The 18,590-nt window shown below is 41.4% G+C and overlaps 1 protein-coding gene across 1 annotated transcript in view; it reads right to left on the bottom strand.

Moving 5' to 3' along the window:
- Positions 1-26: 26 nt before the first annotated feature.
- LOC116618224 (nuclear pore complex protein Nup155) overlaps positions 27-18,590 on the bottom strand; it is a 77,123-nt gene continuing 58,559 nt past the window's right edge. The window contains exons 27-37 of the mRNA XM_048729893.1: positions 7,244-7,394; positions 6,973-7,077; positions 6,033-6,083; positions 5,445-5,551; positions 5,121-5,250; positions 4,618-4,737; positions 3,958-4,078; positions 3,395-3,505; positions 2,874-3,010; positions 2,338-2,444; positions 27-453 (exon numbers count right to left, since the gene is read on the bottom strand). Of these exons, the coding sequence (XP_048585850.1) occupies positions 312-453; positions 2,338-2,444; positions 2,874-3,010; positions 3,395-3,505; positions 3,958-4,078; positions 4,618-4,737; positions 5,121-5,250; positions 5,445-5,551; positions 6,033-6,083; positions 6,973-7,077; positions 7,244-7,394 (1,282 nt within the window). The 3' untranslated portion in view covers positions 27-311. The remainder of the gene's footprint in view (positions 454-2,337; positions 2,445-2,873; positions 3,011-3,394; positions 3,506-3,957; positions 4,079-4,617; positions 4,738-5,120; positions 5,251-5,444; positions 5,552-6,032; positions 6,084-6,972; positions 7,078-7,243; positions 7,395-18,590) is intronic.

Genomic DNA, 18,590 nt, shown 5'->3' with positions numbered 1-18,590 from the left:
CGTGGCAGTGCCATTTGTTACGTACACTTGTCAATGAAGACTTTATTCGGAAAACTTTGGCTGGCGTGATCACTGAAACCCCTTTAAAAGTACCCGAAGGAGGACTTTTATCCCTTGTGCTCGAAACTAATTCCAAGATTCCATCACCTGTTGGTTCTAGTCCTAATAAGGAATGAAAGAAGTGTTCAGTCATGCCAAAGTCTCTCTGAGTGTCATTCTTATCATACACATATTCGGGCTGCCTGTGTCAGACGTTGAGCGGTCCCTGTGGCATGGTTGGCTCCGGGTTTGCTCTGCACAGACGACGTCACTTATAAGCGGCGTTTCAAAGACGCCTGCAGTCCCTTGTACTTGGCCAGCGTGTTCTGCACGGTCCCATCACGTGAACAGATCGACTCGAGCTCCACCAGATAGGTTGCGCATGCGTCGTACAGAGTTGTGGTGAAGGCCGGCCTAGAGGAAGATGACACAGATTGACATGAACACACCACATGGAAAGAGCACATTAATGCTGGTTACTGTTGCTGTCGTCAGTGTTGTTGTTGTTGCAAAGTGTTGTGGTCAATGACGTTGTGGCTGGTAGGTGTAGTTGTCGTCAATGTTCTTGTTGTGGCAAAGCTTTGTTGTGGCTGGTGGATGTTGTTGTGGCTGGTAGTTGTCGTCATTGTTGTCGTTGTTGGTAGTTGTTGTCAATGTTGTTATGGCTGGTGAGTGTAATTGTCTATAGTGTTGTTGGTGCTGGCATTTGTCGTCAGTGTTGATGTGGCTGGTAGATGTAGTTGTTATAAGTGTTGTTGTGGCTGGTAGTTGTAAATGTCGTCACTGTTACTGTGGCTGGTAGTTGTAGTTGTCATCAGTATTGTTGTGGCTGGTGATTGTAGTTGTCATCAGTATTGTTGTGGCTGGTGATTGTAGTTGTCGTCAGTGTTGTTGTGGCTGGTAGTTGTAGTTGTCATCAGTATTGTTGTGGCTGGTGATTGTAGTTGTCGTCAGTGTTGTTGTGGCTGGTGATTGTAGTTGTCGTCAGTGTTGTTGTGGCTGGTAGTTGTAGTTGTCATCAGTATTGTTGTGGCTGGTGATTGTAGTTGTCGTCAGTGTTGTTGTGGCTGGTGATTGTAGTTGTCGTCAGTGTTGTTGTGGCTGGTAGTTGTAGTTGTTGTCAGTTTTGTTGTGGCTGGTAGTTGTAGTTGTCGTCAGTGTTGTTGTGGCTGGTAGTTGAAGTTGTTGTCAGTGTTGTTGTTGCAGGTAGTTGTAGTTGTTGTCAGTGTTGTTGTGGCTGGTAGTTGTAGTTGTCGTCAGTGTTGTTGTGGCTGGTAGTTGAAGTTGTTGTCAGTGTTGTTGTTGCAGGTAGTTGTAGTTGTCGTCAGTGTTGTTGTGGCTGGTAGTTGTAGTTGTCGTCAGTGTTGTTGTGGCTGGTAGTTGTAGTTGTCGTCAGTGTTGTTGTGGCTGATGATTGTAGTTGTCGTCAGTGTTGTTTTGGCTGGTAGTTGTAGTTGTTGTCACTGTTGCTGTGGTTGGTAGGTATAGTTGTCGTCTGTGATGTTGTGGCTGGTAGATGTAGTTGTCGTCAGTGTTGTTGTGGCTGATGATTGTAGTTGTCAGCAGTGTTGTTTTGGCTGGTAGTTGTAGTTGTCGTCAGTGTTGTTTTGGCTGGTAGTTGTAGTTGTTGTCAGTGTTGTTTTGGCTGGTTGTTGTAGTTGTTGTCACTGTTGCTGTGGTTGGTAGGTATAGTTGTCGTCTGTGATGTTGTGGCTGGTAGATGTAGTTGTCGTCAGTGTTGTTGTGGCTGGTAGTTGTAGTCAGTGTTGTTGTGGCTGGTAGTTGTAGTTGTCGTCAGTGTTGTGGCCGGTAGTTGTAGTTGTCATCAGTGTTGTTGTGGCTGGTAGTTGCAAATGTCATCACTGTTGTTGTGGCTTGTGATTGTAGTTGTTGTCAGTTTTGTTGTGGCTGGTATTTGTAGTTGTCGTCAGTGTTGTTGTGGCTGGTAGTTGTAGTTGTCAGCAGTGTTGTTTTGGCTGGTAGTTGTAGTTGTCGTCAGTGTTGTTTTGGCTGGTAGTTGTAGTTGTCGTCAGTGTTGTTGTGGCTGATGATTGTAGTTGTCAGCAGTGTTGTTGTGGCTGGTAGTTGTAGTTGTTGTCAGTGTTGTTGTGGCTGGTAGTTGTAGTTGTCGTCAGTGTTGTTTTTGTTAGTAGTTGTAGTTGTCATCAGTGTTGTTGTGGCTGATGATTGTAGTTGTCAGCAGTGTTGTTGTAGCTAGTAGATGTAGTTGTCGTCAGTGTTGTTGTTGTTGTCAGTGCGGTTGCTGCTGCTAAGCGTAAATGTCGTTGTGGTCGTTACCGTTCATACGGCGCCATGAGCGAGGGTGTGTCGAGGTACTTGGTCAGTAGATGGTAGATCACTTCCAGAACGTGTAGAGGCTTATTAATCGCTTGCCAACAAGGATCCTAGTGAAAGAAGGAAATGACCAGTGCAATCACTTGTTAGAACGACAAATAAAAATAAAGCCATACCTCAAAGCGGGTTACTAATTCAGTCTGACAGGCTACTATCTCAAAGTCTGATAATCCATTTCTATGCGTCTCTATTCAAGGGCAACCACTAGTGGCATAGACAACAAATAACAAGTCCAACATTACACATTAAATTAATGTTATTAATTCAAAATGTCATTTACTCCCCCTTGGGAGTTAGAAAGAATCACTTACTCCAGATATCGTGGTCTCCCCTTAAAAAATCATTAAATTTTCCACGCAACCGATCTTTAGACGTCGGTGTCTAAGGCACCCCTTACGCTTTCTCCTTCGGAAAACTATCACGGATTATAAACAAAACAATTTTTAAGCTAGATGGGCCAAACTACGAAGATGATTCACCTTGGCCTTGAACATTCTGTCATAGATACCGTGGAGGACTGGAAACGGGATGCCAATCTCTAACATGGTCATAAACACCCAGGTTGGGTCCCAGTCCAGCTCGGCGCTGTATCGCTCAAGAATCAGCACCAAAGCACCTTGAGAAGAAAGAACATGAACATTACTACCAAATCAGCACGGCAAAAAAATACTCCAGTGCCGCCACAGAACACGACAGTCCTCTTAGTTATCAAGCTCCTGTCAGTAACTGAGAGAAATTTTCGCATGCTAATTCGCTTATTCCCTAGAATTTGTCCTAATGTCCGTTGTGACGCACGTCGCACTATGAGCTACAGAGTCAGGTACCAGCCAGCAAATAACCATTCCTGAAGAACTCAAGTCACTTCACGGAATGGGAGAAATCACTATGTTCACTTTTGTACCCAGTCAATACAGTAAAATGCTAATTCAATCGTGAATGGGTACAAAGTGATAACGTAAAATTTTCAAAGGGACAGACGTTCATCTAGACAGCTACTCACCGAGCGGAAAGTATCTCTCGGAGTGCACGTATGTCCTGCCAAGGGCCACCATCTTGCTACTGATGAGGGCAATGCGGTCACTCGGCGACGAACTGCTGGACTCCTTCAACTCTAAACACGACAGACAATCCATACGGTAATAAAAATGAATATTTTTCTATATCATGACAGGTGATCACTTAAAAATATACCATTGAACGGTTTTTGTTAGCGATAGGGGATTTGCGCTAAGAGATCACGTGACCTTTCTTGGTGGAAAATTCAAACCAAAATAATCACAGAAATTACTGCGCCCATTACACCAGAGAAATTTAAATGAAACTTAACTTTTTCTGAAAAAAAATAAAACCGGCTTTTTTGTAAAGCGCTGAATATTTAGCCGCTAAAAGCCTGATTGCGCACTAGTTTGCCACCCAAACAGTCACGTGATCTCTTAACGCAAGTCCCCCATTGGAGAAATACATGCGAGTAATACTAAATATGACAAAAAGGTTACTTCCAATTCCATTCCCCAGAACTTCAAAGGACATGTATTGACATTAATACTGCAATATCCTCCGCACCTTTGTCGATGATCTCTCGCCATAGTGTTTCAATCAGGGTGGGTTCATAATGGCCGGCACAGTGCACGATAGCCAACTTGCACTCAGCCAATGAAAAAAGATCGGCGTATTCACCATAGAGCTGAAAACCAACCAACCCATTATCGACATATTATGATTGCCAGCATTGCCAGCGATGACAACAATAGCATAATAACCAGTGGCAACGGCATAATCAGCACAAACAACATTGAAAGTAAAAGAAGTTTATTAAATTTTCCTTTCAGCTTCAAGACTGATGTACGGGAAGTGGCGCAATACTTAAAAGAAAACAAAGACTACAAAGAAGCACTTCACTTGCTATGGATGGTTTCGTTGATTTTTATTTGTCAAATTTCGTATTTGATATTGTGGAAAATAAGGGCCAGAAAATGTGCAAAGTCCATCAGCACGGCATCATTGACGATTCTGGCATCGTCAAAACAATAACAAAGACTACATAAGATAGCAGCCACAACAATGACAAAATTATACACCCACAAAAAAAGCGACAACAGTATAACCAACACAAAATCTCATTTACAAAGAGCTATTTATTATGCTGAGCAAATATCAACAGCCTAAAAGTCGAAGCAATACAACAGTAATTTTAATAGGAACGAGGGTGTCATAAACACGTACCGTAGTGACGTCCACGAGTCTGTTGTTGAGTTGATTGAGGGCGTCTTGGAGATGAGGTGATGGCCGTGATGCGTGCCGTCTAGACAGAGCCTCGTACACTTGTGACTGAATGCGCGCAACCTGGAAAAACAGGCCCGTAAAAAACCCACACATATACTGGCAAGGTTTGGCGCGCAACCTGGAAAAACAGGACAATTTCACTCACAATTGTACTGGCAAGGTGTGGCAACCACAACCTTGTTCGCCTGTAAGCATTTCTTAGTAGGCTTTCATGTACAACAAACTAGAGGTTTTCTCCAAGATTGTTATTTCCCTCGCAGGCGTTTTTAGTGAGCGACCTTTCTAAAACACCTGCGAGGGAAGCTAGTGATGTCTGCGTGCAAATGTATTTCTATCGGGCTATTTAAATGGACGTAACTAGAGTTTCCCCACACCGTTTTTGAGCCTACGTGCATGTGTTTAAGATGTGCTTATATCACGCTATACATGCTAAGTGCACGTACCTCGAGTTTTTCCTCCAGCTCGTGTAAGAACTCCCCCTCCTTGCTACTGCTTGTACGCAGATTGCTGCTCTTGGCGCTCATGATGGCACGTGAAAGGTACTCCAACCGCTGAACAAGGCTCACATCACCGCTATGGACATCACAACAAGATCAGGCTAACATTACCACTACAAACATTACAACAATACCAGGCTCACCACTAAATCAATATTGCTCTGTGTTAGTACACCTTCTTAGTCCTTAGATCCTGGGTTATCCAGGATCATTCTGCTAACATTAGTGGGTCGTGGATAGGGGGTATTCCTAGCGTTTAACTTCACTCACCTTTCTCTCTCAGCGAGTTTAGAGAGTATCCTGGCGGCTGCCGCGTAGTTCTTCGTTTTCTCGTAATGTCGCCATAGCAAGTCCAGCATCTTCAGATCATTAGGATACTACAACAGCAACAAGAGATTCTTTAGATCGCGAGTATATCCATGTTTAAAAAAAGGCAAGACGGACCAAACGAGGCTCAAGACTTTAGCACTTTAAAAGTTTAAAAAAAAAGGCTCCATGGATGATCCCATTAATCCAAAGCTTTTAAACAAGTCTCCAGACTTTAGCACTTTTGTAGTCAAGGGGGAGGGAGTTGGGATGGTGTGAAACCCATAGTTTTGCTGCTCTAAAAAAGGCTCGATGGATCCCATTGATCTGCAGCCCTCAAAGGAGGCTAGAGCCATTAGCACATTTTGAGTCTGCAAAAGGTGCATATCAATTATTATTTCAGAAGGAAAAGGTGCAGGATACTAAGTCGTGGGGTTACCATTTTAAAAAACGCGAATTTATAAGCATTTCTTTTTTTCTCATAGGGGAGGGAGAGGTGCAGCCCCAACCCCTCCCCTAGACCCGCCTCTGTAGTGTATTCCTAGCCCCCACCTGTGCTGCAGTCTTGTGTTTGAGATAGGCCTCCAGGTGCACGGATTTAATCTGTGAAAAGACAACACAGTTGGCCAAAAAGAACATTGATGGATAATCGTTAAATAGTTAATAAATTTTCTGCAACATACAGGAAACAAACAAAAGAACAATTTTTTTTTGCTGTTGAAAACAACCGTAATCCCTGACCCTGTGACACAAATTATTCCTCAGATTTTTTCTCTTATTTCCAATACAGAGAATGTCGCCTTGGTAAAAAAAAACTTAATTACATGTACTGTCACTCAAAACCTTCGAATGGCTTTGATTGGCCAACATCTTAATGGCTTTCGATTGTGTCATATCACTGCAAAATGTGGCCAATCAAAGATGCACAAATGTATTATTTGAAGAAAATATAAGCCTTTATGCAAGAACTTTTAATTATTTCCCTTCGTATTTGAATTCAAAAGAACGCTTTGTAAAACTACGAACTGTAACGGGGTCTCAATGAAATGAGATTAAAAACCCCCCTATTGAAAAACAGGGGTAGCATATTGGTAATTGGGACGCCCCCCTCTAGGGAATTGTTGTATGACGACATGTCCATTTCTCGTCGTCATTTGGCCGTCTCCTCTTGTAAACAACAAGCTCCCTACCTTCTCCCCAATCCACCACACAATCTGGACGCAGTTCAGTATTTCTAGCAGGCGTTTTTCTGCCTTCAACTTCGCGGGGCAATTTTTAAAAAGTAGATAAAAGTTTGTAACTTGTTAAAGAAATTTGATTGTTTAAATAAAAACGGCTATTGTGCCACTTGGCGAACAGACATTAAATCCCAAAGCAATGCCTCATTGTGTGTGACTTCCGCGAACAGAGCTCGCCATGCTGATCATATTGCCCCTTCTATAAATTTATAATTTTCTATTAATTGATTTGTGCAAAGTAACGTAACGCTGACCTCTAGTAGCCTGTCTGTCAAAGCATTGTCAATCAACCACTGGTACAGGGAGACGTGCCACAACTCATCCCCAGAGGAGAGGGCTAGGGTAAGTGTAAGCTCCATCTGAAACAGAGAGACACAACTCCGTGTAATAAAAACGTGTTACCAGGAGGAAACTCATGACTGGCCTACTCTTAGCCCCTGCTTAATTAAAGGAACCACATAACAGTGTCTCATAGAGTGGACAAACACAAGGGGAGGAAGCGCAGAATGAGTTCACATGACTTACATATTTCTCAGCGTCAATTGGCGTCAGTGCATTTGGATCAGGTGTTGGTGGTGGACCTGGCCGTGATGGCAGACTGGGAGACTGGGCCGAGGATTGCCTGATAGCCAGCAGTCTTTGTAGACAGTCCGTTATGCACTTATAGCACTGGTGTCTGTGGGGTGACAAATACATGTGTCAAACTGTTATGTACTTATAGCACTGGTGTCAGTGGGGTAACAAATACATGTGTCAAACTGTTATGCATTTATAGCACTGGTGTCTGTGGGGTGACAAATACATGTGTCGAACTGTTATGCACTTATAGCACTGGTGTCAGTGGGGTAACAAATACATGTATCAAACTGTTATGCATTCATAGCACTGGTGTCAGTGAGGTGACAAATACATGTGTCAAACCGTTATGCATTTATAGCACTGGTGTCTGTGGGGTGACAAATACATTAATCAAACTGTTATGCACTTATAGCACTGGTGTCAGTGGGGTGACAAATACATGTATCAAACTGTTATGCATTTGTAGCACTGGTGTCAGTGGGGTAACAAATACATGTATCAAACTGTTATGCACTTATAGCACTGGTGTCTGTGGGGTGACAAATACATATATCAAACTGTTATGCACTTATAGCACTGGTGTCAGTGAGGTAACAAATACATGTGTCAAACTGTTATGCATTTATAGCACTGGTGTCTGTGGGGTGACAAATACATGTATCAAACTGTTATGCATTTGTAGCACTGGTGTCTGTGGGGTGACAAATACATGTATCAAACTGTTATGCACTTATAGCACTGGTGTCAGTGGGGTAACAAATACATGTGTCAAACCGTTATGCATGTGTAGCACTGGTGTCAGTGGGGTGACAAATACATGTATCAAACTGTTATGCACTTATAGCACTGGTGTCTGTGAGGTGACAAATACATGTATCAAACTGTTATGCACTTATAGCACTGGTGTCTGTGGGGTAACAAATACATGTGTCAAACTGATATGCACTTATAGCACTGGTGTCTGTGGGGTAACAAGTACATGTGTCAAACTGTTATGTACTTATAGCACTGGTGTCAGTGGGGTAACAAATACATGTATCAAACTGTTATGCACTTATAGCACTGGTGTCTGTGGGGTGACAAATACATGTATCAAACTGTTATGCATTTGTAGCACTGGTGTCTGTGGGGTAACAAATACATGTATCAAACTGTTATGCATTCATAGCACTGGTGTCTGTGGGGTGACAAATACATGCATCAAACTGTTATGCACTTATAGCACTGGTGTCAGTGGGGTGACAAATACATGTATCAAACTGTTATGCACTTATAGCACTGGTGTCTGTGAGGTGACAAATACATGTATCAAACTGTTATGCACTTATAGCACTGGTGTCAGTGGGGTAACAAATACATGTATCAAACTGTTATGCACTTATAGCACTGGTGTCAGTGGGGTAACAAATACATGTATCAAACTGTTATGCACTTATAGCACTGGTGTCAGTGGGGTAACAAATACATGTATCAAACTGTTATGCACTTATAGCACTGGTGTCAGTGGGGTAACAAATACATGTATCAAACTGTTATGCACTTATAGCACTGGTGTCTGTGGGGTGACAAATACATGTGTCAAACTGTCATGCACTTGAAGCACTGGTGTCTGTGGGGTGACAAATACATGTGTCAAACTGTTATGCATTTATAGCACTGGTGTCTGTGGGGTGACAAATACATGCATCAAACTGTTATGCACTTATAGCACTGGTGTCAGTGGGGTAACAAATACATGTATCAAACTGTTATGCACTTATAGCACTGGTGTCTGTGAGGTGACAAATACATGTATCAAACTGTTATGCATTTGTAGCACTGGTGTCTGTGGGGTGACAAATACATGTGTCAAACTGTTATGCACTTATAGCACTGGTGTCTGTGAGGTGACAAATACATGTATCAAACTGTTATGCATTTGTAGCACTGGTGTCTGTGGGGTGACAAATACATGCATCAAACTGTTATGCACTTATAGCACTGGTGTTAGTGGGGTGACAAATACATATATCAAACTGTTATGCACTTATAGCACTGATGTCAGTGAGGTGACAAATACATGTATCAAACTGTTATGCATTTGTAGCACTGGTGTCTGTGGGGTGACAAATACATGTATCAAACTGTTATGCATTTGTAGCACTGGTGTCTGTGGGGTGACAAATACATGTATCAAACTGTTATGCATTTGTAGCACTGGTGTCTGTGGGGTGACAAATACATGTATCAAACTGTTATGCATTTGTAGCACTGGTGTCTGTGAGGTAACAAATACATGTATCAAACTGTTATGCACTTATAGCACTGGTGTCAGTGGGGTGACAAATACATGTATCAAACTGTTATGCATTTGTAGCACTGGTGTCTGTGGGGTGACAAATACATGTATCAAACTGTTATGCATTTGTAGCACTGGTATCTGTGGGGTAACAAATACATGTGTCAAACTGTTATGCACTTATAGCACTGGTGTCAGTGGGGTAACAAATACATGTATCAAACTGTTATGCATTTGTAGCACTGGTGTCTGTGGGGTAACAAATACATGTATCAAACTGTTATGCATTTATAGCACTGGTGTCTGTGAGGTGAAAAATACATGTATCAAACTGTTATGCACTTATAGCACTGGTGTCAGTGGGGTAACAAATACATGTATCAAACTGTTATGCATTTGTAGCACTGGTGTCTGTGGGGTAACAAATACATGTATCAAACTGTTATGCATTTATAGCACTGGTGTCTGTGAGGTGACAAATACATGTATCAAACTGTTATGCATTTATAGCACTGGTGTCTGTGGGGTGACAAATACATGCATCAAACTGTTATGCATTTATAGCACTGGTGTCAGTGGGGTAACAAATACATGTATCAAACTGTTATGCATTTATAGCACTGGTGTCAGTGGGGTAACAAATACATGCATCAAACTGTTATGCATTTGTAGCACTGGTGTCTGTGAGGTGACAAATACATGTGTCAAACTGTTATGCACTTATAGCACTGGTGTCTGTGGGGTGACAAATACATGTATCAAACTGTTATGCACTTATAGCACTGGTGTCTGTGGGGTGACAAATACATGTATCAAACTGTTATGCATTTGTAGCACTGGTGTCAGTGGGGTAACAAATACATGTATCAAACTGTTATGCATTTGTAGCACTGGTATCTGTGGGGTAACAAATACATGTGTCAAACTGTTATGCACTTATAGCACTGGTGTCTGTGGGGTAACAAATACATGTATCAAACTGTTATGCATTTGTAGCACTGGTGTCTGTGGGGTAAAAAATACATGTATCAAACTGTTATGCACTTATAGCACTGGTGTCTGTGAGGTGACAAATACATGTGTCAAACCGTTATGCACTTATAGCACTGGTCTCTGTGGGGTAACAAATACATGTATCAAACTGTTATGCACTTGAAGCACTGGTGTCTGTGGGGTGACAAATACATGTGTCAAACTGTTATGCACTTGTAGCACTGGTGTCTGTGAGGTAACAAATACATGTATCAAACTGTTATGCATTTGTAGCACTGGTGTCTGTGAGGTAACAAATACATGTGTCAAACTGTTATGCACTTATAGCACTGGTGTCTGTGGGGTGACAAATACATGTGTCAAACTGTTATGCACTTATAGCACTGGTGTCAGTGGGGTGACAAATACATGTATCAAACTGTTATGCATTTGTAGCACTGGTGTCTGTGGGGTAACAAATACATGTATCAAACTGTTATGCACTTGAAGCACTGGTGTCTGTGGGGTGACAAATACATGTATCAAACTGTTATGCATTTGTAGCACTGGTGTCTGTGGGGTGACAAATACATGTATCAAACTGTTATGCATTTGTAGCACTGGTGTCTGTGAGGTAACAAATACATGTGTCAAACTGTTATGCACTTATAGCACTGGTGTCTGTGGGGTGACAAATACATGTATCAAACTGTTATGCACTTGAAGCACTGGTGTCTGTGGGGTGACAAATACATGTGTCGAACTGTTATGCACTTATAACACTGGTGTCTGTGGGGTGACAAATACATGTATCAAACTGTTATGCATTTGTAGCACTGGTGTCTGTGGGGTAACAAATACATGTGTCAAACTGTTATGCACTTATAGCACTGGTGTCTGTGGGGTGACAAATACATGTGTCAAACCGTTATGCATTTGTAGCACTGGTGTCTGTGGGGTGACAAATACATGTATCAAACCGTTATGCATTTGTAGCACTGGTGTCTGTGGGGTAACAAATACATGTGTCAAACTATTATGCATTTGTAGCACTGGTGTCTGTGAGGTGACAAATACATGTATCAAACTGTTATGCATTTATAGCACTGGTGTCTGTGGGGTGACAAATACATGTGTCAAACTGTTATGCATTTATAGCACTGGTGTCTGTGGGGTGACAAATACATGTATCAAACTGTTATGCATTTGTAGCACTGGTGTCTGTGGGGTAACAAATACATGTGTCAAACTATTATGCATTTGTAGCACTGGTGTCTGTGAGGTGACAAATACATGTGTCAAACTGTTATGCACTTATAGCACTGGTGTCTGTGGGGTGACAAATACATGTGTCAAACTGTTATGCATTTGTAGCACTGGTGTCTGTGGGGTGACAAATACATGTATCAAACTGTTATGCACTTATAGCACTGGTGTCTGTGGGGTGACAAATACATGTGTCAAACTGTTATGCATTTGTAGCACTGGTGTCTGTGGGGTGACAAATACATGTATCAAACTGTTATGCACTTGAAGCACTGGTGTCAGTGGGGTGACAAATACATGTATCAAACTGTTATGCACTTATAGCACTGGTGTCTGTGAGGTAACAAATACATGTATCAAACTGTTATGCACTTATAGCACTGGTGTCTGTGGGGTAACAAATACATGTATCAAACTGTTATGCACTTGAAGCACTGGTGTCAGTGGGGTGACAAATACATGTGTCAAACTGTTATGCACTTATAGCACTGGTGTCTGTGAGGTGACAAATACATGTGTCAAACTGTTATGCATTTATAGCACTGGTGTCAGTGGGGTGACAAATACATGTGTCAAACTGTTATGCACTTATAGCACTGGTGTCTGTGAGGTGACAAATACATGTGTCAAACTGTTATGCATTTATAGCACTGGTGTCTGTGGGGTGACAAATACATGTATCAAACTGTTATGCATTTATAGCACTGGTGTCTGTGGGGTAACAAATACATGTGTCAAACCGTTATGCACTTATAGCACTGGTGTCTGAGGTGACAAATACATGTGTCAAACTGTTATGCACTTATAGCACTGGTGTCAGTGGGGTAACAAATACATGTGTCGAACTGATATGCATTTGTAGCACTGGTGTCTGTGGGGTGACAAATACATGTATCAAACTGTTATGCACTTGAAGCACTGGTGTCAGTGGGGTGACAAATACATGTGTCAAACTGTTATGCACTTATAGCACTGGTGTCTGTGAGGTGACAAATACATGTATCAAACTGTTATGCATTTATAGCACTGGTGTCTGTGGGGTAACAAATACATGTGTCAAACCGTTATGCACTTATAGCACTGGTGTCTGTGGGGTAACAAATACATGTGTCAAACCGTTATGCATTTGTAGCACTGGTGTCAGTGGGGTAACAAATACATGTATCAAACTGTTATGCACTTATAGCACTGGTGTCAGTGGGGTGACAAATACATGTATCAAACTGTTATGCATTTGTAGCACTGGTGTCTGTGAGGTGACAAATACATGTATCAAACTGTTATGCACTTATAGCACTGGTGTCAGTGGGGTAACAAATACATGTATCAAACTGTTATGCATTCATAGCACTGGTGTCAGTGGGGTGACAAATACATGTATCAAACTGTTATGCATTCATAGCACTGGTGTCTGTGAGGTGACAAATACATGTATCAAACTTTTATGCATTTGTAGCACTGGTGTCTGTGGGGTGACAAATACATGTGTCAAACCGTTATGCATTTGTAGCACTGGTGTCAGTGGGGTAACAAATACATGTATCAAACTGTTATGCACTTATAGCACTGGTGTCAGTGGGGTGACAAATACATGTATCAAACTGTTATGCATTTGTAGCACTGGTGTCTGTGAGGTGACAAATACATGTATCAAACTGTTATGCACTTATAGCACTGGTGTCAGTGGGGTGACAAATACATGTATCAAACTGTTATGCATTTGTAGCACTGGTGTCTGTGAGGTGACAAATACATGTATCAAACTGATATGCATTTGTAGCACTGGTGTCTGTGGGGTGACAAATACATGTGTCAAACTGTTATGCACTTATAGCACTGGTGTCTGTGAGGTGACAAATACATGTATCAAACTGTTATGCACTTATAGCACTGGTGTCAGTGGGGTGACAAATACATGTATCAAACTGATATGCACTTATAGCACTGGTGTCTGTGGGGTAACAAGTACATGTGTCAAACTGTTATGTACTTATAGCACTGGTGTCAGTGGGGTAACAAATACATGTATCAAACTGTTATGCACTTATAGCACTGGTGTCTGTGGGGTGACAAATACATGTATCAAACTGTTATGCATTTGTAGCACTGGTGTCTGTGGGGTAACAAATACATGTATCAAACTGTTATGCATTCATAGCACTGGTGTCTGTGGGGTGACAAATACATGCATCAAACTGTTATGCACTTATAGCACTGGTGTCAGTGGGGTGACAAATACATGTATCAAACTGTTATGCACTTATAGCACTGGTGTCTGTGAGGTGACAAATACATGTATCAAACTGTTATGCACTTATAGCACTGGTGTCAGTGGGGTAACAAATACATGTATCAAACTGTTATGCACTTATAGCACTGGTGTCAGTGGGGTAACAAATACATGTATCAAACTGTTATGCACTTATAGCACTGGTGTCAGTGGGGTAACAAATACATGTATCAAACTGTTATGCACTTATAGCACTGGTGTCAGTGGGGTAACAAATACATGTATCAAACTGTTATGCACTTATAGCACTGGTGTCTGTGGGGTGACAAATACATGTGTCAAACTGTCATGCACTTGAAGCACTGGTGTCTGTGGGGTGACAAATACATGTGTCAAACTGTTATGCATTTATAGCACTGGTGTCTGTGGGGTGACAAATACATGCATCAAACTGTTATGCACTTATAGCACTGGTGTCAGTGGGGTAACAAATACATGTATCAAACTGTTATGCACTTATAGCACTGGTGTCTGTGAGGTGACAAATACATGTATCAAACTGTTATGCATTTGTAGCACTGGTGTCTGTGGGGTGACAAATACATGTGTCAAACTGTTATGCACTTATAGCACTGGTGTCTGTGAGGTGACAAATACATGTATCAAACTGTTATGCATTTGTAGCACTGGTGTCTGTGGGGTGACAAATACATGCATCAAACTGTTATGCACTTATAGCACTGGTGTTAGTGGGGTGACAAATACATATATCAAACTGTTATGCACTTATAGCACTGATGTCAGTGAGGTGACAAATACATGTATCAAACTGTTATGCATTTGTAGCACTGGTGTCTGTGGGGTGACAAATACATGTATCAAACTGTTATGCATTTGTAGCACTGGTGTCTGTGGGGTGACAAATACATGTATCAAACTGTTATGCATTTGTAGCACTGGTGTCTGTGGGGTGACAAATACATGTATCAAACTGTTATGCATTTGTAGCACTGGTGTCTGTGAGGTAACAAATACATGTATCAAACTGTTATGCACTTATAGCACTGGTGTCAGTGGGGTGACAAATACATGTATCAAACTGTTATGCATTTGTAGCACTGGTGTCTGTGGGGTGACAAATACATGTATCAAACTGTTATGCATTTGTAGCACTGGTATCTGTGGGGTAACAAATACATGTGTCAAACTGTTATGCACTTATAGCACTGGTGTCAGTGGGGTAACAAATACATGTATCAAACTGTTATGCATTTGTAGCACTGGTGTCTGTGGGGTAACAAATACATGTATCAAACTGTTATGCATTTATAGCACTGGTGTCTGTGAGGTGAAAAATACATGTATCAAACTGTTATGCACTTATAGCACTGGTGTCAGTGGGGTAACAAATACATGTATCAAACTGTTATGCATTTGTAGCACTGGTGTCTGTGGGGTAACAAATACATGTATCAAACTGTTATGCATTTATAGCACTGGTGTCTGTGAGGTGACAAATACATGTATCAAACTGTTATGCATTTATAGCACTGGTGTCTGTGGGGTGACAAATACATGCATCAAACTGTTATGCATTTATAGCACTGGTGTCAGTGGGGTAACAAATACATGTATCAAACTGTTATGCATTTATAGCACTGGTGTCAGTGGGGTAACAAATACATGCATCAAACTGTTATGCATTTGTAGCACTGGTGTCTGTGAGGTGACAAATACATGTGTCAAACTGTTATGCACTTATAGCACTGGTGTCTGTGGGGTGACAAATACATGTATCAAACTGTTATGCACTTATAGCACTGGTGTCTGTGGGGTGACAAATACATGTATCAAACTGTTATGCATTTGTAGCACTGGTGTCAGTGGGGTAACAAATACATGTATCAAACTGTTATGCATTTGTAGCACTGGTATCTGTGGGGTAACAAATACATGTGTCAAACTGTTATGCACTTATAGCACTGGTGTCTGTGGGGTAACAAATACATGTATCAAACTGTTATGCATTTGTAGCACTGGTGTCTGTGGGGTAAAAAATACATGTATCAAACTGTTATGCACTTATAGCACTGGTGTCTGTGAGGTGACAAATACATGTGTCAAACCGTTATGCACTTATAGCACTGGTCTCTGTGGGGTAACAAATACATGTATCAAACTGTTATGCACTTGAAGCACTGGTGTCTGTGGGGTGACAAATACATGTGTCAAACTGTTATGCACTTGTAGCACTGGTGTCTGTGAGGTAACAAATACATGTATCAAACTGTTATGCATTTGTAGCACTGGTGTCTGTGAGGTAACAAATACATGTGTCAAACTGTTATGCACTTATAGCACTGGTGTCTGTGGGGTGACAAATACAAGTGTCAAACTGTTATGCACTTATAGCACTGGTGTCAGTGGGGTGACAAATACATGTATCAAACTGTTATGCATTTGTAGCACTGGTGTCTGTGGGGTAACAAATACATGTATCAAACTGTTATGCACTTGAAGCACTGGTGTCTGTGGGGTGACAAATACATGTATCAAACTGTTATGCATTTGTAGCACTGGTGTCTGTGGGGTGACAAATACATGTATCAAACTGTTATGCATTTGTAGCACTGGTGTCTGTGAGGTAACAAATACATGTGTCAAACTGTTATGCACTTATAGCACTGGTGTCTGTGGGGTGACAAATACATGTATCAAACTGTTATGCACTTGAAGCACTGGTGTCAGTGGGGTGACAAATACATGTATCAAACTGTTATGCACTTGAAGCACTGGTGTCAGTGGGGTGACAAATACATGTATCAAACCGTTATGCATTTGTAGCACTGGTGTCTGTGGGGTGACAAATACATGTATCAAACTGTTATGCATTTGTAGCACTGGTGTCTGTGGGGTGACAAATACATGTATCAAACTGTTATGCATTTGTAGCACTGGTGTCTGTGAGGTAACAAATACATGTATCAAACCGTTATGCATTTGTAGCACTGGTGTCTGTGGGGTAACAAATACATGTGTCAAACTGTTATGCACTTATAGCACTGGTGTCTGTGGGGTAACAAATACATGTGTCAAACTGTTATGCACTTGAAGCACTGGTGTCTGTGGGGTGACAAATACATGTGTCGAACTGTTATGCACTTATAACACTGGTGTCTGTGGGGTGACAAATACATGTATCAAACTGTTATGCATTTGTAGCACTGGTGTCTGTGGGGTAACAAATACATGTGTCAAACTGTTATGCACTTATAGCACTGGTGTCTGTGGGGTGACAAATACATGTGTCAAACCGTTATGCATTTGTAGCACTGGTGTCTGTGGGGTGACAAATACATGTATCAAACCGTTATGCATTTGTAGCACTGGTGTCTGTGGGGTAACAAATACATGTGTCAAACTATTATGCATTTGTAGCACTGGTGTCTGTGAGGTGACAAATACATGTATCAAACTGTTATGCATTTATAGCACTGGTGTCTGTGGGGTGACAAATACATGTGTCAAACTGTTATGCATTTATAGCACTGGTGTCTGTGGGGTGACAAATACATGTATCAAACTGTTATGCATTTGTAGCACTGGTGTCTGTGGGGTGACAAATACATGTATCAAACTGTTATGCATTTGTAGCACTGGTGTCTGTGAGGTAACAAATACATGTGTCAAACTGTTATGCACTTATAGCACTGGTGTCTGTGGGGTGACAAATACATGTATCAAACTGTTATGCACTTGAAGCACTGGTGTCAGTGGGGTGACAAATACATGTATCAAACTGTTATGCACTTGAAGCACTGGTGTCAGTGGGGTGACAAATACATGTATCAAACCGTTATGCATTTGTAGCACTGGTGTCTGTGGGGTGACAAATACATGTATCAAACTGTTATGCATTTGTAGCACTGGTGTCTGTGGGGTGACAAATACATGTATCAAACTGTTATGCATTTGTAGCACTGGTGTCTGTGAGGTAACAAATACATGTATCAAACCGTTATGCATTTGTAGCACTGGTGTCTGTGGGGTAACAAATACATGTGTCAAACTGTTATGCACTTATAGCACTGGTGTCTGTGGGGTAACAAATACATGTGTCAAACTGTTATGCACTTGAAGCACTGGTGTCTGTGGGGTGACAAATACATGTGTCGAACTGTTATGCACTTATAACACTGGTGTCTGTGGGGTGACAAATACATGTATCAAACTGTTATGCATTTGTAGCACTGGTGTCTGTGGGGTAACAAATACATGTGTCAAACTGTTATGCACTTATAGCACTGGTGTCTGTGGGGTGACAAATACATGTGTCAAACCGTTATGCATTTGTAGCACTGGTGTCTGTGGGGTGACAAATACATGTATCAAACCGTTATGCATTTGTAGCACTGGTGTCTGTGGGGTAACAAATACATGTGTCAAACTATTATGCATTTGTAGCACTGGTGTCTGTGAGGTGACAAATACATGTATCAAACTGTTATGCATTTATAGCACTGGTGTCTGTGGGGTGACAAATACAT

Source organism: Nematostella vectensis, chromosome 1 (genome assembly GCF_932526225.1).
Source record: "Nematostella vectensis chromosome 1, jaNemVect1.1, whole genome shotgun sequence".
In the NCBI taxonomy this organism is placed as follows: domain Eukaryota; kingdom Metazoa; phylum Cnidaria; class Anthozoa; order Actiniaria; family Edwardsiidae; genus Nematostella; species Nematostella vectensis.
Note: the sequence above shows the minus strand (reverse complement) of the source record. Positions and strands in the feature narration are given on the sequence as shown.